The 22317-nt window shown below is 42.8% G+C and overlaps 2 protein-coding genes and 1 non-coding gene across 4 annotated transcripts in view; 2 read left to right on the plus strand and 1 right to left on the minus strand.

Moving 5' to 3' along the window:
- mgat4b (alpha-1,3-mannosyl-glycoprotein 4-beta-N-acetylglucosaminyltransferase B) overlaps positions 1-2967 on the minus strand; it is a 22860-nt gene extending 19893 nt beyond the window's left edge. Inside the window, exon 1 of one of the 2 annotated variants that reach the window (XM_088989903.1) lies at positions 2643-2967. In XM_088989903.1, the coding sequence (XP_088846029.1) occupies positions 2643-2739 (97 nt within the window). In that variant the 5' untranslated portion in view covers positions 2740-2967. The remainder of the gene's footprint in view (positions 1-2642) is intronic. The other variant, XM_088989904.1, reaches the window with a different exon arrangement.
- Positions 2968-3388: 421 nt separating this feature from the next.
- Positions 3389-3460, plus strand: trnae-cuc (transfer RNA glutamic acid (anticodon CUC)). Its single transcript has one exon. It is a non-coding gene; the product is annotated as a tRNA-Glu (tRNA).
- Positions 3461-6390: 2930 nt separating this feature from the next.
- dgkq (diacylglycerol kinase theta) lies at positions 6391-21203 on the plus strand. The gene is made up of 23 exons (XM_088989907.1): positions 6391-6842; positions 8029-8108; positions 8188-8287; positions 9264-9349; positions 9426-9551; positions 10674-10827; positions 11083-11151; positions 11230-11330; positions 11799-11998; positions 12085-12175; positions 12241-12295; positions 12374-12435; positions 13292-13442; positions 13524-13562; positions 13640-13755; positions 15236-15387; positions 15464-15612; positions 15734-15909; positions 16000-16100; positions 17676-17822; positions 17889-18000; positions 18159-18311; positions 18734-21203. The coding sequence occupies exons 1-23, from the start codon at positions 6644-6646 to the stop codon at positions 18866-18868; spliced, it is 2754 nt and encodes a 917-aa protein (XP_088846033.1). The 5' UTR covers positions 6391-6643; the 3' UTR covers positions 18869-21203.
- Positions 21204-22317: the final 1114 nt, after the last annotated feature.

Here is a 22317-nt window from a genome sequence, read left to right on the forward strand (position 1 = left end):
TCACCATCAAAAGACTGATTACTCAACAAACAGTGCAAGTTTGGCTTCTTCAGTGATTTTCTGACTAGGAAATACAACAAGCACACAATTAGTGGTACTCGTGGACAAGAGTAGAATTGAAATCATTTGAAGGAGCCTTGCTTTTTTCCCTTTGTTCCACCTTTTCATATTTCCTTGACCCCAGGACCTTTTCCAACAAAATTAAAAGGCACTGTAAACGTTTACAGACCGCACTACCCCAACACTGCTCACCATTTTGAAACTAGCAGCCATTTTGACATGCCACGGCCTTAGTATTGTAGTGATGTGCCACTCAGGTGTGTAACTGTCACATGCTTTTCAAAATTCTTTGTATCAACGTTCTTTGCTCACGTGATGTCATGCGTGCACACCCGCCAAGAAACACATTCGTCGCCACCCAGATGGTATGTGGCGCATCCCAAAACAAGCCGCCCATGGAAAAACAAACGTCCCCTGACATGTTGCGCACATAGGAGTTATCCCAGCCGGAAACATCTGTGTGCAGCAATCACACAAACACACACACATGCATACACACACGCACACACACACACGCACGCACACACACACTGCACACAACATGGCAAATTCTCCTTTCCAGCTGATGTCACAGCAACTGTGTGAGGTCCCCTTCCCCCGGTCACTTGCTGTACGAATAACCAAAGCAATCCCTGGAGACGATAGTCTTGTTTGCATTTCAATCAAAGAGACCGACTGTCACATGCCACAATACCACAAAATCAAACGCTTCCTTATTGAGTAGGCACTTGTTGTTCCTTTCACCACATTGACACATTTTGTGCATTTGAGCAAAACAAGCACACACCCCTCCCATGCCTCCCTGTCGGCCTTTTTAACTTCTCCACTGAGGCAAAAGAAAGCGCTCCTCTGGAACACAGACAATCACACAGATGCTGCAGCAAGCAGACACATGCTGTGGGGCAAATAAAGCGCTTCATTAATGACCTGCAAGGTCATTTTTCTGCCTCAAGTTCGGCAGTGACGGTCATTTTACTATTGTTCTTTCCAGAAAGCCAGTTGAGCATTTGATTTATTTGTACTCATCTCTTCTTTGGTTTCACAAATTGGACAACTTTGAGATATTAGTAAGGCATGGTATGAATCAGGAAAAACTATCATGATAATTGGATTGGATTGGATTGTATTCATCTTTATTCGCCTCGCAGAGGAGAAATGTACATTTCACAGCAGCAAAGTTAGGAAAGGAAGAGGAAAGGAAAGAAAGAAGTAGAAAAAAATACAGGAGCTGCTGGAAAGGAAGCCACTTTCGCGGCACAATCTTGAAGTCAAAAGATAAAAAAAAACTAAATAGCAAATAATATGACGAAACACAAAACAAAGACACAGAGAGGACGTTCTGTTCCCTCATAGTTACATGAAGCAGTTCTAGATGAAAGAGGAGACGATCAAAACATCCTTTTAACCAATATAAGAATAACAATAATAATAATGGTACATTTGATTTATAAGCACCTTTCAAATCTCTCAAGGACACTTTACAGGATAAGTTACAGTAGGTGCGCATTTTTGGGACACTAGTTTGTGACACGTCAACCAGTGCCACAATATTTGAGTCCAGTAGTGACATTGTTCTGGATTCTAGAGGCCAAAATAGAAAAAAATAGTACTGGTAAAATAAAGTTGTTCTACTTGCGCACTTTACGGAAAGTACCGTATTTTACCACAAGAGTGGTAAAAAGTGTATAAGGCGCACCAACAATGAATGGTGTGTTTTCTGACTTTTTCCAGATATATAAGGCATACTGGACTATAAGGCGCACCTTCAATGAATGAAAAAGGGGTTTCCAAATATAATGTAGAAATGCATAAAAGTTTTCCAAATATAAGGCACACCACATTATAAGGCGCAACAGTAGAGGCTGGGGTTACGCACTACTTCTACAGGTGGGGGGATGGAGTCAGTGGCTGCTGACATAAGTTGCGAGACCTGTTATGACTCAATATTACTTCACATGAAAGGTGCACGGGCGTATAAGGCACAGGGTCATCTTTTGAAGAAAATCAAGGCTTTTGGGTGCGCCTTATACACCAGAAAAAAACGGTACTGTACGATGCTGTTGGATGTGACTTGGATGACGTTTGTCATATTTGTCGAACTACTATATAAATAACAATTTGGTATTTAGATACTATAAAAGGCTCCTGGGGCTTCCAGTATGTGTAATATTTGTCCCGAAGACAAATTTTTCTTCATGTCCTTGCTGAATTGTTTACTTGTTAGGACAAAGAAGGTTCCAATAAGTGGAACATAAATTGTACATCAAGGATGTCGCTTTCCATTTTTTCTCTGGCCTTTTATCATCCCCACTCCAATGGTACTTGCAGTGGCCCCAAACGAGCATCGGATGCGCCAGTCACCCCCACTGTCAGCCGAGGGGAGCATCATGGCTCTCTCTAAGCACCCCCACCTCACCTGACACCAACAAACCAAGCGCCCCCTCCTCCTCTTGCGATCGTGAATGAAGCGCTCCCTCCTTCGCCTGCAGCCTCACTTCTTCTTCATCACCATCAGGACCATCTTCTTCTCTTTTCTTCCCTAGCCGTGCAGGCGATGCGTGCGTGCGCGTAAGATTTCTTACCTCTGGAAGAGCTGAAGGCGGTGTACCAGGACAGCGAGACCAGCCCGCACAGTCCAAACAACAAGAGCGTCAAGAAGGACACATTGCGGAACCTCATCTCCACACCGACCTCAGCATGTCCGCACCGAGAGGGGGGCGGGTCACGAAAGGGAAAGAAAGGGGGGCAGGCAGCGATTGAGCGAGCGACGAAGGGAAGGAAAGAAGCAAGGAAGGACACGAGTGGGAGAGAGAAGGAGGGGGAGACAGGTAGACAGACTGTAGCGCGAATGGGGGCGAAAAAACAGAGAGATGTTGAAGTGGGGCCAGCGTCCGCGAGAATGACGATAGACTAGGGAGGCAGGGATAAAAAAGCAGGGGAGGAGGGGAGAAAGAAGCGAGGGAGGAGCCTCAGAGGGACAAAACAGGTAGGCGGACGTCCATTGTGTTTTTAGCCCAGTCTATTATTTTGAACGAATTCAATATCCCAACTCTGTGACTTATACGCTGACCATGTTTGTCTTTTTTGCTTTCATTCAAAAAATAAAATAACACATTTTAGCTACTAATGCACATCTGAAATGAAGGGATATTTTAGTCTTATTTTTGTGGTTTTTTTTTGGTGTGTCACTTCTCGCATCATCAGTAAAAAATGATTCACTTTCACCTTTTTCCTCTTTATTGTCCGGATTGCATTTCAAAATGACACGTGTTTTTTTTTAAACAGAGCACATATCTTTAAGAGATTCTGGCGTCCGCAAAATCAGATCTCCCTGGTGGTCTAGTGGTTAGGATTCGGCGCTCTCACCGCCGCGGCCCGGGTTCGATTCCCGGTCAGGGAACAAGTCTTTTGCAAATTTCCCAATTGTGGAACTATTAAAGGACAACCGACACAATTTTTTGTTTCCTAACTGACATCAGAAAAACGCTTTATAGCATCTAAAATACCCACAACACGCAGGCTGATATGTTTAGTCAAATACAAAACACCAATAAAAATGAGTTAAAGTGTCCCAAAATGACTTCAAAATGACCTCGGAGATGGAGTTTCAGAAGGTCCCGCCCCCTTGTTCGTGACGTCACGCCAGGACGTCTTGCCTTGCTCTAGAATAAAAACAATGGCTTCAGATTCGGAGAAGATGCTTTCTTGTTACTCATCCAGTTATGAATATGATTCAAATAGTTCTGAAGAGGACAGCATAATGTTTGCAATTGATTAAAGAAGTCCTCCTGTATCAATTCGAGCCGTCAGGACTCCAATGTAGCGTCCCAGAAAACGCACAAGATGGCGCCTAAGCTCAGTTGGAAATGGGCTGATTTGCCTGTTGGCAATTTGTGTCAACTAGAATCAAATACAGTGAGACCTCAACTTACGAACTTAATTGGTTCCCAGACAGAGTGTGTAAGGAGAAAAGTGTGTATCTAAAAAAAATTCCCATAGGAAACCATTAAAATGGGAATAATCCGTTCCCGGATTTCCATAAAATATAGTTTTTAACTAAATAAGCCTTAAAACTACACACAACATACCTTATTCTATGTATAATAAATGTGATATTGTATTGTAATGAAAGAAATACACTGCATTCTCTCATAAAGTAACAAAGAGAGGCACATGACATGAGGACTGTAAGTAAAGAAATATAAACTGTGCTGTAAAATAAAGTTTTATTTACCTTTTTGATGGTCGTTGATGGCTTATGGAAGGACAGTCACCTTCCATATAAGGACTGTTGGTAACTTAACCTGTGGTGTGGCTTCTCTTCTTTTTTCTTTGGAGAATCCTCATCATTTTTGCTGATTAAAAACTCTTAATTGACACCTGTTGCTTTCTGACTTGTAAGGTCTTACGAAGCTGAGGCATCACATTATCGTTCATGTTGATGATTGTCATAGCCCAGTCCGGCCTCCCTGTGGGGAGTTTGCATGTTCTCCCCGGACCCGCGTGGGTTTCTCTGGGTCCTCCGGTTTCCTCCCACACTCCAAAAAACATGCATGGCAGATTGACCACTTCAAATTGTCCCTAGGTGTGAGAGTGACTGTTGTAAATCTTGCGATTGGCTGGCACAGTGTCCCCTGCCTGGTGCCCGAAGACAGCTGAGATAGGCTCCAGCATCCCCCGCGAACCTACAGAGGAATAAGCGGTACGGAAAATGGATGGATGGATAAAAACGAGTACAAAAGCGCACATTCGTTTCCTCCCGTTTGTCTTTTACGGAATCACACTCCCACCTCGTGACCATCTTCTGTAAGTGCAGCACAGTAGAAGGAAACGCTCTTGACAATCGTTTCAATAATCCTGTACTATCTACAGTAAAAAGTGACGTCATCGTGTAGGAAACGAAAGTATGGAATGGAGTAGGGGCGTGGCACATTTAGTCCCTTTAAATATACCTGCGAAGAAGGCGGTGGAAGTTGCAGCTCGTTACCCACTTGTTGACGTCTACGTTTTTGTTGTCGTGCTTCTGGCACGGATATAATTTGATTCGGTCATATAGTGTATACGCGCGAGGCTCAATCGTGAACGCGAGCAGCGTGCACGCGCTCCAACGTCACGTGACAACTCTGGGCCGCGGAAGTCTTGAATCGTGACGAGAGATAGGAATTCCGGCTCTTATTCGGCTACCAAATGGATTTTCATTTTTTGTTGCTTAAATTAATGTACTTCTAAAAATAGTGCAGAATTATATGTAAAACGAATTAATAATGTCAAAAATATACAGTATATATATGTGTAAAATTATATGGCTTTATTTATTTAAAATAATAATAATAATAATAATAATAATAATAATAATAATAATAATAATAATAATAATAATATAACATTTCATTTATAAGGGCCTTTCAAAAGTCTCAAGGACACTTTACATAGGATATGCAGCGGCAGCCACACGCGCCAGCGTTCACTCAACTTCTGAACATAAAACATACCACAGTGTGTACCTCAAAAAACAAAGACCCATCTCAAAACAAGTCCAACAAAAACTTCCAATCTGTGTGTATATTCCTAAAATCACTCACTTCCTCCAGACATTCGTAACATCGATTCTCTTCCCACCTTTAAATCCCATCTCAAAACCCACCTATTTAAAAATCGCATTTTCTGTGTTGCGCTTTCTCTTGTTTCTATTTATAACTGTATTTTATTTATTGCATTCTATTTGTGCTTGTATTTTATTTATTATAGTACCTTTGCTTGTCTGTGACGGTAAAGAGTCCTTGAGAGCTTTGAAAGGCGCTTAAAATGGAATGTATTATTATTTATTCATTTATTTATTCATTTTATTCATTTATTTATGTATTTATTTATGTGTCTGTCTGTCAGTTTGTTTGTTTGCTTGTTTTACTTTGTGGTGGGCATTTGTTGTTTTGAGTTAGATCCACATCCAGTCAGGTGTGCTCTTTCCTCAACGGCTACAATTTACACATTCAACCAATTGAAGTTATCCTTTTCCGGTGTCTGAGGAGCATTGATTTTTCTGGAGGAATATAAACCTCATGTTTTTAACGTCACAAAAAAGGCGGGGAAAAGGAAGTACCCTTTTTTGTGCGCGTGTGTTCGTGTGCGTGTGTGTGCGTGCGTGTGTGCGTGCGCGTGTGCTTTCTTTGACCACGGATTTTAACCGATCACATGCGACTTCAGCCGAAGCGAGGGGAGAAGTCGGCTCCTCAATTTGCTCCGTCCTAAGAGCCAGATCCAGTGGTTAACTTCAAAAAGCCGGCTCTAACAGCCGTTTCGTTTGCAAACGACACGTAATTTATCGTGACCATTCGCTGCGCGCGAGAGACCCGGTCGCGCGCACGCCAGCCGGAGCTTCGGGAAGCAAATTGGGCGGGACCCACACCGGCTCGCGACGTCACAGCTTGAGCTCAAAGATTTCCTCGTGGACCCAAGCGCGCTCATATCGGATTGTCGGGCTTCGAACGCAGTGGGCATGGACGTTTCATGTTTTTGTTTTAAAAGGTCATGCGTGACATGACGTGAAGGGACGTGTGTGACGTGCCGTGAGGTGACGTGAGGCATGGCGGACGGCAGTCCGGCTCGAGCGGAAGCTGTGAACAGCAGCCGGAACGTGACCGAGAGTCCGCTGGGGACCAAGAAACGCCAGCGGGACTGTTGCGCTCTTGGTCACAGTTTCAAAAGGGTGACGCTCACCAAGCCCACCTTCTGCCACCACTGCAGCGACTTCCTGTGGGGGCTTCTCGGCTTCCTGTGTGAAGGTACTGCCCAACATCCCTACAAAATGCCAACAACATGTCAACATGTCAATGGTCACCGCAATTACCTTTGTGTCTTCAAATGTCGTGACTCTGATTTAGATTCTTAACTCTCCTCTTTCAGTGTCCTGGCTGTGTTTTCATAATGTTATCAATGTCTTCGCGTTGTGTTTAAAAGTCTCCTCTGTAACATATCTTAACGTTGTGTTTGCATGTCTAGTCTTAAAATGTATCCATCAATAGGCCCTCTGTTTATTTAGTTGTGTTTGCTGTTTTGTAAACGTCCTTAACTTGTCTTTAAACGTCTTAAAGTCTATCACTCAAAAATCAGGACAATTATATCCGCTTGCATTTTCATTGTGATCAATTCGATTTTGAAAATTCGATAAATCACCAACTACTCTAAAAAAACACTTATTTCTTGACAGCAAAATAGCCATGGCTCCCCCCACTTCCTACTTTGTGGGAGTCAGGGGTCCATTGAAAATCATTGTATATACATAGCTCAGAATTTCTAAAAAATGATGATCAATCGACATTAAAATGTATGTGGATATTTGTACTTATGCCCTATTCATCTTATGAAAACATCCTAAGGATTTCCAGCGGTTTTTCGTAACCAGATTTATTCATAGGTCATAATTCAAATTTCATCTTTGACATGTTAGCTTTGCTTTTCATTCAAAACAAACTGTTCTTTGATAACACATTTTTTTTCCCTGAAAGAAATCATTAAAGATGGAGGGACAGTATTGTACATGAGTGCGCACGGTCTTTTGAAAAATTGTGATGTAATTGTGTTTCCTAACTTTTACTGTACCAAGGCACACATTTCATATCACAAACAAAAAATCACCACCTAACAGAATGATTCACAAAAAGTGCATTCTCAGGTTACCTTATATCTTCTGTCTTCTAGACACACAATGTGTACACACATGTTCTGCCTAGTAACACACGGATTGTCCGTCAGCCGTGTGGAAGCAGAATGTGAAAGTGTGTGCTTATGTTTCTCAACGTGAGAAGCAGTGCTCATGGAGGTCCTCTGGTCGTCATGGAAACAAGTCTTGTATGTTTTGTGTGTGTGTATCTTTGGCCAATGGAAATGTGTCTTTTGTCACATGATACAAAATTGTTGTTGGAGCTTCTCTGTTGCCATGGTGATACCATTAACGTGCTTTCTCCTCAGTGTGCAACTTGATGTGTCATGAGAAATGTCTGAAGACGCTTCGCTCGCTATGCTCCAGCCTGGCGCCCTCTGCCGTACGGGTGAGTAGCGCATTATCGTCATTATCCTTGTTGATGACATCACACGATGATGCCACATTGTTCACATTTATGCCTACAGATTCCCGTGGCGCACTGTTTCGGTCCGGACACTCACAAGAGGCGCATGTGTTGCGTCTGCAGGAAGCAGACGGAGGGAAACGGCGCTCTTCGTTGCGAAGGTAAACCCAACACTGGTGGTTCCACAATACAATCCATATTGATTTGTATAGCGCTTTAACAACAGTTGAAGCTGTAACACAGCGCTTAACATGGACAACTAACATATACAGGAAATAAAGGAGTCACAAAGATAGTTGATGTAAAATCAAGATCATGCCGAGTCAAATGCCAAGGAGTACAAGTGAGTTTTGAGACTGGTTTTAAAGGCGGGCAGCGAGGGGGGCTTGCCGAATGTTCAGTGGCAGATCATTCCAGAAAGTGGGACCATATGAAAACATCCTAAGGATTTCCAGCGGTTTTTCGTAATCAGATTTATTGATGTGTGTAGCGGACGCTTCATGAAGGATTGGCTGACTCCGAAGTAAAAGTGCATGACAGTAATCGGGCCAAGATGTGATAAAAGCATGACTTACTGCTTCAAGGTCCTCACATGAGAAAGGAGATGTTATTTTAGCCAGCTGCCTAAAATGAAAGATGCTGAATTTAACAACAGCACCAGTTTGTCGGTCAAGTCACTGTCCAGTTTAAGATAAATTAGCATATTGAAAATTGAAACGTCCCTGTAAACTTTTTCATCACCGGTTTAGAATTTACTCCCGCGCTGACGCTCCTCTATATATACTACTTCCCAGCCATTTTACAACATTTGAACATTTTCAAAACCCATGTTCTGTTGTGTTCTATGATATATACACAGTATATAGATGCATCAAATCTACCAAATGCCAAAATGAAAGCATGGTTTCACCAGAAAAAAAAGTTTCTCCCATGTGTGTTATTTTGTAATCAGTCTTATTGATCACAACCTTTCCCTTCCAACTGAACCTCCAGTCACCTCTTTGCCAACCCTGGTAAAACTGTCTTGATCCTCCCCTGGTTCTTGAATATTTGAGGAATTGTTCCACCTTTCGATATATTTTCATTTTTCCTGAATGGTAATAGAACACTCAAAAACAAGAGATGCTCTGGTTTCAGTTTGCGAGCTGCACGTGCACGGCGACTGCGCCGCCTTCACCTCCGCTGACTGCCGCTCTTGTCACGTCGACGGCACTCGGCAGCAGGTCAGTGACCGCTGCTCTCCTCGGGGACTTCCCGCCATGCGTTTTATTTTGAAAAACGAGCGCTTTCCGCTCACAGGACACGTTTCACCACCACTGGCGGGAGGGCAACCTGGCGTCGGGCGCACGCTGCCAGGTGTGCCGGCGCTCCTGCGGATCATCCGACGTTTTGGCGGGGATGAGGTGCGAATGGTGCGGCGTCACGGTAAGAAGCGCTTTCCTGACGCAGGTGGAGTACAAGTACTTGATTTTTTTTCTTTATAACTCGGTTCTTTTTTTACTCCTTGCATTTGAATATAAACTTCTGCACTTTCAAAATAATTTGGTTACAGTTTTTCCAGTAACCAAGCGCAAACACCCGAACAGTTTTTTCCAAAGAATTATCTTAGAAGAATACTGACATTTGAAACCAAATGACAGTATCTTCTCTTCTTTACTTTGTCAAAATGAGCTCATTGCTCTCCTATAAAAACTAACATTAACTCATTCACTGCCAGACGATATGCACAAATATGTCCACTCCAGTGCCAAGGTTTTTGTCATTTTGACTCAAATTGCAAGACCCACAGAATATTGAGTTTTAAGACAACATCGGCATTCAATTTAATACAGCGTTAGAAACCTTAAACTCTCTTCTTTCATCAGGAAAAAAGAGTCAAAAAATAAATTATATGGGTCTGGAATTGTCTGATCTTGAAATGTGGTTGAATATACAAATTACAATAAATGTTGAAGCTGTAATAAAGCGCTAACATGGACAAAAGGCAAATGCTACCCCCTCGTGGAAAAAAACATTGCCAGAGGTCTGACCAGCACTTGATCGGCAGCCCCCGCAAGAAAAAAACAAAATCCGAACAAATTCGAGAATGGCGCCCCACGTCACACTTTTCAATTCCCGAATACATTCTGGAATGGTAGCGAATGAGTTAATAAAAATGAAAAGTGTTTTAAAAAACTGAAAAAGAAGTACCTCCTGCATAGGTTGCCTCTGGCCATCGCAAAAACTTTGTTTTGCAAAAATGGAACTTTTTATTCTGGTGACTGAACTTTTTACTTTACACAGTACATTAAAAAACAAATGACTGTAATTTATACTTCTTACATCAAGATTTCTGTGGTCAAAGAAGCTATCACAATGTCCTAAAATCTTTTTCTGCCTACTTTTTGACTTCTCCTGAAGTCCAGGCGTTAAATCGGCACTTCTACATGTCTCAATTATTTTCTATACATAAGTATTCCGACTTCAACTTAAGTACAGAGTGTGCTTTTTTTGTTATGAGTAGTGTTCGCCGGCATCTGTGTTGACACTTGTTTCTTGCCTCCGCAGTGTCACGCGGCGTGCTATCTCAGGGTAGCTCCGCAGTGCACCTTGGGCCATCTGCGCCGCATGCTGCTGCATCCCATCTGCGTGCGCCTCCAATCTAGAAACTTCAGCAAGCACCACTGCTTCCGCATCACAGAGACTGGCGGCCACGAGCTGGGTATCTACCCGTCGTAGTTCTTCATTGTCTGGCATCTTTGATTTTGCCAAGACTGCCTGACCTTTTTCCAAATTGTCATGAGGCGGAACTGTGGAATTTATAGTTATGATTTTGAGGCTTATGCAGGCCTAATGAGTCCGAATAATCCTCCCATCAGGGGGTAGCATGTGACCATGATTTTGACACCCGCGTCTTACATTATCACAATGATGATAATACTGTTCAGTGATGTTCATGACATCGCCTCGCCTGCAGATGAAATAGATGGCGTGGACACGTCCGCTGTGGCGTTTAAAGACGGTCAACCGGCAACGCCCGAGCATGGTTAGTTGTCGCACGACTGTTCTTGTGAGTTAAAAAAAACAAACAGCTGCGCTAATCCACATGCCATTTGTGATGTAGGTAAACAGTTTCTTAAGGTCTACGACGGCGACGATGGCCTCAGGCGCGGTCACTTTAGTCTCGTCTCCATCGTCAGAGCCACCAGGAACCAGGAAGTTCTGGTAGGACACACAGCTTCTTGGTCATTATCATCATCATCATCATCAAGATCAACATGTCAATCGCATAGTAATAAAATCTCTGTCACTTCCCTAATGGCAATTAACTCATTCACTGCTATTCCTGAATTTATTCTGGAATTGAAAATATGGTGTGGAGCAGCATTCCCGAATTCTTTCAGGTTTTGGTTTTCCTTGTGGGGGGTGCCGATAAAGAGCTGGTCAGACCTCTAGCAATGTTTTTTTTTCCCTTCCACGAAGGAGCATCATTTGCCTTTTGTACAGCCGCCCCTATTTCAAGCTCAGATAACTCCAGACCCATATAACTTAGGAATTAACTTTTTTTTTCTGATGAAAGAAGAGAGTCCAAGTTTTTTTACTCTGTATTGAATGTTGATGTAGTCCTAAAACTCAATATTCTTTGGCTCCTGGAATTTGAGTGAAAATGACAAAAACCCTGCCACGGCACAGGAGGCGGCGTTGAGGGCCTTCTACCTGCCAGACGACCCTCAGCATATGCAGCTGCAGGAGGTGGGCGGACATGAGCGTCTCCATAGCGATGACATCCTGAACCGGAACAGCGGCTCGCTGAAAGATTGTGGCGACGCCTGGATGCTGAGAGCCAAACGGGGCCACGCTGAGGTCATCAAAGTGTACGGCGGCGTCACCAGGTCGGGCTGCTTGTTTTTCAAAATGGCGCGCGCACACGGCCTCATACCAAAAAAAAAGTAAACAACTGTGTGGATGTGTATTTCAGCCCCAGATCGGATCATGTCACCGTTTCGGTATCCGAGGACAGCACGGCGGCATCTGTCCTCGCCGCGGCCCTGGAACAGCTGGAGCTTAATGTAGGGACATCCTACACAGAACTTTCCGTAACACGATGACAACAAAGTCATGCTATTCCTTACAGGAAGACGACGTGACACAATTTGACTTGCAGGAAGTGCTCATGAACAGCAAACAAGGTCAGTGATCCTGTGGCCTTCTGACTTTTTCCCCATGTACAAAGTCCACTAAAGGTCACGACCTCTATGTGTCCTTAGTTCAGAAGCAAACGCTGACACCGCAGCAGAACATTCTGGCAGAACTGCACGACATCAGGAAGGTCAGTCACATGAAAGAATGCGACAGAAAGATTAAATCACTCAATCGTGTTTCAGTAAATAAGTCATGCCACTAAAATGTTCAGCATGTGTTCGAAAAACGTGTGAGTAAGGTTTCAGGTTTCTCAGTCAAACAATGTGTCACTTGGCAGCAAATGTATCAGTACAAGTTCATTGCGTGTCAGGAAACATGCCAGTAAAATGTCAGGTGTGTCTGCAAATGTGTCAGGAGGAAATTCCCATGTCTATAGCTTATAAGTCATCTCAGTTACGTACCAATTTCATCACGGATTGTAACAAAAATGACTAGCATGTTTGCGCCAGGTTGCATTAGCATCAGCATAGGTTAATTAACTCATTCACTGCCAGACGCTGTGCAAAAAAGTGTCCACTCTAGTGCCAGGGTTTTTGTCATTTTCAATCATATTGCAGGACCCACAGAATATTGAGTTTTCAGACTACATAAATATTCAATTCAGCGTTAGAAACCTTAGACTCTCTTCTTTCAGCAGAAAAAAAGAGTTAATTCCTAAATTATGTGGGTCGGGAGTTATCTGAGCTTGAAATATACGAAGTTAACAACTCAAGCTATAACAGCGCTAACATGGACAAAAGGCAAATGCTGCCCCCTTGTGGAAGGGTAAATCATTGCCAGCTCTTTCTCTGCACCCCCCCCCCCCCAGCAAGAAAAAACAAAACTCGAACAAATTCAGGAATGGTGCTCCATGCCTTGCTTTTCAATACCCGAATAAATTCGGATATGGCAGTGAATGAGTTAATGAAAGCGATTTCTACCTGGTGGGCCCTTATGTCACATGTTTTGCATGTGTGTATGTCCATGGGTTTTTCTTTCCCCAGACGTCTTTGTGGCAGATGAATCAGACTCGCTTCTACGTGGTGGAGAGGAGGAGCCAAAGGGTACAGGTGAGCCTGCTGATAGGAGGGATGCCCCCACTGCTGTCCAAAGAGCAATACTGGCAGCTCATGCAGGAACACCTGAGCGTTAAGAGTAAGCGCACACGCATACGTGCACACGACATGCTACCAGCGTCTTCATGGCAACATGACTACATCTTCATCTTGTCCGCAGGTCATCTGGCGGACATAAGCCACGTGTATGAAAGTCAAGGTGAATTTGTCGCTCACCACTGTGACCAGGCCACAAATGATACCACTCATGTGGGGTACACGTGTGTGCATGTGCAGGAGCAGTGGGGTTGAAGTTGTCATGTTTCGCCGAAGCCGAACGCGTGTTCATGTTGGCCAAAGACGTGACCGTCAAAGACAAATCATTCACGTCGCTCGTCATGCCGGACATCCAGGTACACTGGGGGAATAGTTACTTGCTCACGTGATCAACCTTTCCAACTAAATTATTGTTTTTTTGTTTGTTTATTTTGTTTGTTTGTTTTCTGTGTAACTCATTCACTGCCAGACAATATGCAAAAATGCATCCAGTGCCAGGGTTTTTGTCATTTTCAGTCAAATTGAAGGAACCAAAGACTATTGAATTTTAGGACTATATAAACATTTAATTCAGCGTCCGAAACCTTAGACTCTTTTTTTTCATCAGAAAAAAAGAGTTAATTTCTAAATTATATGGTTCTGGAGTTGTCTGAACTTAAAATGGGGGCAGCTGTACAAAATACAATACAATATATACATATTGATTTAGATAGCACTTTAACAAAAGGCAAATGCTGACCCCTCGTTGAAGGGAAAAATATTGCCAAAGATCTGACCAGCGCTTTATCGGCACCCCCACAAGAAAAATCAAAACCCGAACAAATTTGGGAATGGCGCTCCACGTCACACTTTTCAATTCCTGAATAAATTCGGGAATGGCAGCTAAAGAGTTAAAAATATACTAAAACTGTAAAGCACAGGAGTCAATGTCAAGGCCTGGGGGCCAAATCTGGCCCGCCACATCAATTTATTGGGCCTGGGAATGCAAATCAAACTCCATGATGCTTGCTGAAGGCCGAACCAAAATTTCAAATTGTCCCATGCAAACCACAATAAAAGTCATTATTCTTGACTTCAGATTTGAAAACGAGTTATTCATTAATTTGCTGTGTGCTCTATATGTAATATTTGAAGGGATTTAAACATTCTAATGGCTTCCCCAAATTCATAACGGCTCCCGAGAGGAAACCGTAACTACAATGTGGCCCGTGGCAAAAAAAATGACTTTGACATTCATGCTGTAAGGCAGGGGTGTCAAAGTCATTTTTTGCCGCGGGCCACATTGTAGTTATGGTTTCCTCTCGAGGACCGTTATGAATTTGGGGAACCCATTAGAATGTTTAAATCCCTTCAAATATTACATATAGAGCACACAGCAAATTAATGAATAACTCGTTTTCAAATCTGAAGTCAAGAATAATGACTTTTATTGTGGTTGACATCCAAAAATCTGAAATTTTGGCTCAGATTTTAGCAATCATCATGGAATTTAACAAGTTTGATTTGCTTTCGCGGGCCGAAAAAAATGATGTGGCGGGCCGGATTTGGCCTGTGCTGTAAGGCATGATGCCCTTTTGGATTTTTTTTACATATCTTTTTATGTACTGGTTACCGTTCACATTACAGTAGGAAATGTGACCTGATGCACATGCTTATACAACACACCGTCGCATCTTCACGGAAGACATCATGGCCCCTCATTCTTGTCCTGGATTTTTTTTAATTTCCTGCTCTCGTATTGTAGTTTATGTCCTGTACCTAATCAAGTGGCCGCTGTGTGAACTCTGGCGGCCCAAAAAACATTTTATTTCTGTTGTTTATGTGGCGCCACTATAGGTTAGCCTGCTGGGTGCTGATGTGCGCCCCCTGCTGGTGTTCGTCAACACAAAGAGCGGCGGTCTGAAGGGCAAAGATCTTCTGTACACCTTCCGTAAGATTCTCAACCCGCACCAAGTCTTTGACCTCTCCAATGGAGGACCGCTGCCAGGGTGACTTTAATACCATCGCGATCAGCGTTGTATTCGTCACATGAAGCAAAATCTGAGAATTGCTGTGTGTGTGCAGCCTCCACACTTTCCGAGACATTCCCAGCTTCCGCTTGTTGGTGTGCGGGGGCGATGGCACGGTGGGCTGGGTGCTGGGTGTACTGGAGGCGCTGCGGCACCAGCTGGTCTGCAGAGAGCCGCCCGTTGGCATCGTGCCGCTTGGAACAGGTCACTCTGTGTCTATAGATCTGTGTGTGTGTGTGCGCGCGTGTGTGTGACAATGAATGCCGGACTGCATGAGTGTTGTCCACATTGCGCCCATGTCCAACTACAAACGTTCCTCCCAAAGGTAACGACCTGTCCCGTGTCCTGCGCTGGGGCGCAGGCTACAGCGGGGAAGACCCGTCTCACATTCTATCCTGCGTGGATGAGGCAGACGAGGTTCTAATGGATCGCTGGACCATCCTGCTGGACGCGCAGGACCCATCCGCTAACTCTGCCGACACCTTCCTGGAAGCACCCAAGGTGCGCTTGGTCCCATGTGTCAAAAGCGCCAAATTCCCTAGAAGGGAGGAAAATAATTCCCATGTCAGCTGACGTCCATTATTGTTCCAGATTGTCCACATGAACAACTATTTCGGAGTCGGCATTGACGCCGAGCTGAGCCTCGATTTCCACCACGCCCGTGAAGACGACCCGAATAAGTTTACCAGCAGGTACGTATGCCTTGTGTGAGGTCACAGTCACAGTGCATCACAATCATCATCTTAATTTAAAAAAGAAAACATGTTTCCAGCACTTCACTCAGAACCAGACTTTTTTTTCAAATTGGCACTGTAGAAAATACTCCAAAATTAAATTTAGAGTGTGGTGAGAGGTGGGTGCATCTTCCAGTAGGTCAGCAGAATCATTATCTGCAAACAGAAAACGAGGGTATAAATTGTATGCTGTTGTATGCATTTTTTTCGTTTTCAAAGCTTGTACGTGAACATTTATTTTGTGTTTTTTTTTTTTTTTTTTTTTTTTTTCAGAAAACTGATTTTATAGCTCCAAAATTTAAAAAAAATATTTTTTTTGTGTTGGGCAGTAGATATGTTTGTTGTCATCCTCAAGAGCAGAAGCGGCTCCTTGACTCAACTGCAGAAAAAGTCGTAAAAATAGATTTGATTAAATGAGATTAGATTAGATTAAATAAAACTATTTGTCTCACACTGGATACATTTACGTTCCACAGCAGCAAAGTGATGAAAGGAAGATGGAAGTAGAAAAACAAATTACAGGAGCTGCTGTAAAAGCAGCCACTGTCACGGCGCCGTCTTGAGGTCAAAAACAAAACAAGTAATGTGACACAACACAGTCTTAACTCCTAAGCACTTTCTGCACCCTCTGTGTTGTATAAAGCAGTTCTAGGTGAGAGGATCAAAGCGTCCTTTTCACTAGTGGATCAGGGACGTCATGCAGAAATGTGCACGTCTGCTACAAGCTAAATGTTGAAAGCAAACATGAAGCTGCAGCATCCATTGATGAAAATCCGATCCAATTCCAAGCCGCGACAGTTCCATATACTGCCCTCTCTGCCCTGACGCTTCATTCTTCTCATCGTGGCCTCCTCAAGCCATGCATCCATCCAGCCAGATTGTCCAACAGCACCGACCTTTCCGCTGAACAAAGCCGGGATGTGAAGATGCTGCGCATTACAGCCGCAAAAAAAGCAAATCGCCCCAGAGCTTTCAAGCGATGACAGTCAAATGGCACTGACATTCCTCCCAAATCAAAAACAGTGCTGGCATATTTGTGCTTCCGAAAAGGCGCAACCGCTCAGCACAGTCGTGGCCGAAAAATAGTGAAAAACAATCCGCATCCATTCCACACGAGGCACAACAACACAAAGTGACAAGAAAACACAAAAACAACACAAAAGTAACATAAAAAAAGCAAGGCTCGCTTGCTTATGGCAGCCAACTTGGGCGCCATCTTGGACTTCACGATAATCCCTCCCTCAAGTTTTCTCCAGTCAATTAAGTTTTTCAACAGTCAACATAACACAAGAGTTAATTTTCATTTGACTTAGTTTGAATTCCAAACAAAACCAAAAACTGCAGGGACTTCCCAGCATGCAGTGCGACTGCATAATGTTTTTTCCCACCACATAATTTGTTACACACTTTATTTCCTGTTGTGCAAGTGTAGTAAGTTAATTGAAAATAGCATAACATATAAATAAAACAATCACGTGACTCGCCGCGGACTTTCCCCATCAGCAGCAGTTTTTTTGATGCGTTGGCTGACAGGTTCCATAACAAGGGCGTGTACGTCAAGGTGGGCCTACAGAAGATCAGCGCCACCCGCAGTCTGCACAGAGAACTGCAGTTGCAAGTAGATGGACGCCAAGTCGCACTGCCCAACATCGAAGGCCTCATCTTCCTCAACATTCCCAGGTGAGGATGAACTCTGTCCATTCCGACCCCGTGACCTCACCTTCCTCGTGTCTTTTGCGCCTGTAGCTGGGGCTCGGGTGCCGATCTGTGGGGTTCTGATGCGGACGCCCGCTACAACAAACCGAGCATTGATGACGGCCTGCTGGAGGTGGTGGGCGTCACTGGCGTGGTTCACATGGTGAGCAGAGACACACTTCAGTCACCAATGGATTACCCAACAGCCGCCGGCGCATTTGAACCCTTTTATGCATCAATAATGACAACCTGTTCCCTGATAAGCTGTCAACTGTCGTCACCGCTGTCCCTGAAAGGCCGCTTCATTTTTGTTCCCCTCAGGGTCAGGTGCAGAGTGGCCTGCGTTCCGGTATTCGGATCGCCCAGGGGACTTACATGCGTGTCACGCTCAGGAAAGCTTTCCCCGTGCAAGTGGATGGAGAACCGTGGTTGCAGCCTCCAGGAATTATCATCATCTCTGCTGCTGGACCTAAGGTTGACAAACGCAAAACCAATATAAACCTTCCTGTTCTGTTAAAAATATAAATGTAAAAAGCGCTCTTGTTGAATTTTTTTCAATGCTTCAGATTGGCCAAGCACTTGTCAGAAATAAAAGCCCAATATGAGGGACTAACTTGCAGAAACTATTTGTGGGGGTAGGACTTATATCGGACATTGGAGGTTTTAGCCTAATGCCAGTGATATTTACTCGTCCCGAGCAAGGTAAAAAAGCAATTTTAAATTCATGGCTCCTGTCATCCGAAGATTGAGCTGAGGTTTATAATTTGAGGCCAATAAAAAAATACAATTGATATATTTAACTAAGCAAATAATTCAAAGTAATAGCTAAAAAAAATAAAACTACCTGATGATGTACCTCATAATATGACCAAGGCGGGTCTATTGCTGGCTCGCAGGTGCGGATGCTGAGGAAGTCCAAACACAAACACAGGAAGTCTGCGGGCGGCGTCAAGGACGGGCGCCCGCAAAGCTCCGCCTCCTGGGATGGTTCCTCGGAAAGCTCCGTCTCCACAGACCGTGTCCTACTGTGATGCCAGATTACAATGCCAATGTGGCTCAGGTAAAAAAAGAAAATAAAAAATGACGACATCACTTTGGAAACGCTCGCCGTAAACTCGCTTGCCATGGTGATCGACTACTAAGACATGTTGGATGTTGTCATGACGACGTGTTTGGTCCAACTTATTGTGGCTTTGCTGATGTGCTAATTATTATTTTTGTTTAAAAAGGTTCTTTATGTGTGAAGTAAAAAATGGTGTAAGATGGGATGTTTTTATTTTTTTTAATGTTTACTTGAAAATGTCGAGTAATGGTGATTCTCAGACGGGTTTTCAGACAATATCTTGAAGTGTCAAGTAATTGCTCGCTGTCGTTTTAAAAATGTTGATCCAGCGAACCGTGCATCTTTGCCATTCAGCACACTTGGATTCACCAATTTGTAGATTTTTATTGTTTTTATTCTTTAACTTTTTCGAGTGATCCTTTTTTTTGTGGAAAAATATATTTTGGTGTTATATTTCTTGAACATTTTTGGGGAGTTTTTTTTATTATTATTTTGTATTTTTCAATTATGTGGACATCAATGGCACACACATATTGGTGCTTTGGTGGGTACCAGTCAGCCCGTGAAAAAGACAGATAAAGTGAGGACGCTTCGCTACTTTCATTTTGGGTCAATAGCTCTGATATGATTGGGACCGACCATCACTTCAATCGGAAAAACTTTTTTTCCAAGAACAAACCACATTTTTCAGAAACATGTTCTATCATATTATGAGACTAACATTTTTTTTTAATTAATTTGTTAAAAATGTAATTTCTTCCCCGGTAAAGTTGGAATTTACATCATTGTCACAACTTTATTTTAAATAAATCAATGTCGTTATTACATTTATTAAATATTGAATTTGTTGTTGGAAATATATTTTTTTCACAAAATATATTTTATTCTGGAATATTGTAATCTTTTTCAAAAAGAAAATATCATGACCAAATTAAAAAAAAAATACAAAATTCAACTTTATTCTCATAAAACTGCAACTTTTAGAGAAAATATTCATGTTATTTTGAGTTCAATGTTTTTTCTGTAATATTCCAACTTTTTCTTTCAAAAGTACTCCACTCCTGTAACTTTTTTTTAATCTGCCCATACTCGTAATTTACCTTTTCTTTTGCCTATAAAATTAAAACTGTCCTATCCAACTTCAGAGTACCCCCTAAACGAACTTGCGGGCTTTTGGTGTTAGTAAGTTAGCGTGTTTACTTGAAATGTGCCAAGACACGCTCATCCTCCGAGAAGAAAGATGAGCGACGGTCACATTGGATTTGTCGGCCCCCCTTACTTGAAATGGTCGTCTTGTTTACCTTTGTTTTACTTGCATGTCATTTAGTGCATTAGCCGAATGTTGACACATGAATGGCAGCGGGAAAATTGTCGCGTGTTTATTTGAACACTGTCTCATTTAATACCTGTCAAGTGACCTCAACAAATGCCATCATTGTTCCCTTTTCGGGCCCCGCCGATATGGGTTGGGTGGGTGGGGCAATTCATATATTTAGCGTCATTAAATTCTGATAGCCAAACAATCTGCCTGTTAATTAAAAAAAACTCACTGCGCTGTGTTGCTGTTCATCCTGGTTGTGGTGATTAAGCTCTCCCCCCATCAGATAGAAAACAACTGCACTAGTATGATGACTATTGTGAATTTCTGTTTGCTACTGGTACAAGTACAATTTTGTCACTGGTAGTACCAAATTTTCTCAAGTCACGTATATGCCCAACTAGTATTCCAGATCTACTAATGAAGACAAAGCATGTACTAGTACATGGTCCCGAAGCCATTGGAGAATGTATTTGGATTATCTTGCATTAGTACATGTTTATATTCAATAGTAAGATACATTTAGCATACCAGTCGGACATGTTACAGTATTGATCAGGAAAGGTTACTAGTGTTCTTTTTGGTGCTATTACTAGGATCCATGAGGTTACTAGCGCGCAATGGTGTTATTAGCGCAGCACGATACTTTATAAGGAAAGTTTTGTTACATTTTAACACCCTTGATTCATCCATGTGAGGCCTTTATAGTACAAAAAGCTTATTCAAAGAAAGTTTTACTTGCCTGTTGAATTGCTTCACTTACAAGGACAAACAGCATACTCGTAGCTGATATCGAAGCAATGCTTGCCAGGGCTGTCTACAGCTTGTGAGCACTGCCTGACCGATGCATATTGTTATGAACATTTGCCAACTCACGCCAAACCACCGATGACATCATCGTGTGCTCATGAGATTACGTTTGCTTTGTTCTACTGTCTCGACATTGTGGAATGTTGGTGGAAGTATTGAAAATAAAAAGTGTGTGCGCGCGCTTGTCTGTTTCACGTTTTTGTCCACACGGGGGCGTCAAATGTCAAAGTTGTCATTCAGCTTTCAGCTGGCAAAAACACCGGGGTTAGTTTACTTTAGACACCACGTTTGTTGAGTTGTATTAGCGAGTACTAAGCCGGTTTTGAAACCTTACGTTGTTTAAACCCCTATCCCAGGGTTAAAATCGTAATTTTAAACCTGATCCCTCACCGGAAACGCCAACCTAAATCTTAAATACTGTACTTCCTTCAAACTATAATCCTTGTTTAAAACCATTATCCAGGATAACTGCAACATGTAACACTAACACCTATTTAAAACCGCACCTCCAATCTTACTTTGAAACCATAAACTTGAATCCCGAACACTACCAAAATCGAGATATGAATTAGAAATTTAAAACCAACTCTGAAAACCATAGCTTTCTTGCTCCCTTGATTGAAAGCAGAGCTCTTATACGTCACTTTAACCTCACTTTTTTTGTTTTATAACTGACACCAGAAAAACGTTTTATAGCATCTAAAATACCCAAGACACGCAGTATGATATTTTTAGGCAAATGCAAACACCAATTTCTCCACTGTGAGACTAATAAAGGCAAATCCAATCCAATCCAATAAAAATGAAAGTCCAAAATCTGCAAAAAAATTGAGCTGCGAATTGGGCATTTTCAGAAAGTCCCGCCCCCAGTTCGTGACGTCACGCCAACACGTCTTGCATTGCTCGTGAATCAAAACTGGCTTCAGATTCTGAGAATATGCTTTCTTGTTACACATCCAGTTATGAATATGATTCAAATAGTTCTGAAGAGGAAAGCATACATGTTTGCAATCGATTAAACAATTTACTTGTGCCATTTTGAGGCAACATTGAGGCAACATTGTCTCACCGAAAAAGAGGCACAAAATGGCCACCTCCGTTTCAACAGGCTGATAAATTCCTTATATGGCGCTTGGACGCCCTCTTCTGGCCTTCTGGCGGCTTTGGGGTGCAACACGAGGTCCTCAGACCAAACAAGTCCTGCAAAATACATTGACATGATGGAAGGACCGCTACAATGCGTCTTTTTTTACGGTCAAGGGCGGTCCTTTAGTGACGTCACGTACGGA

Source organism: Hippocampus bargibanti, linkage group LG02 (assembly GCF_051943395.1).
Source record: "Hippocampus bargibanti isolate YZ-2025 linkage group LG02, ASM5194339v1, whole genome shotgun sequence".
NCBI lineage: Eukaryota > Metazoa > Chordata > Actinopteri > Syngnathiformes > Syngnathidae > Hippocampus > Hippocampus bargibanti.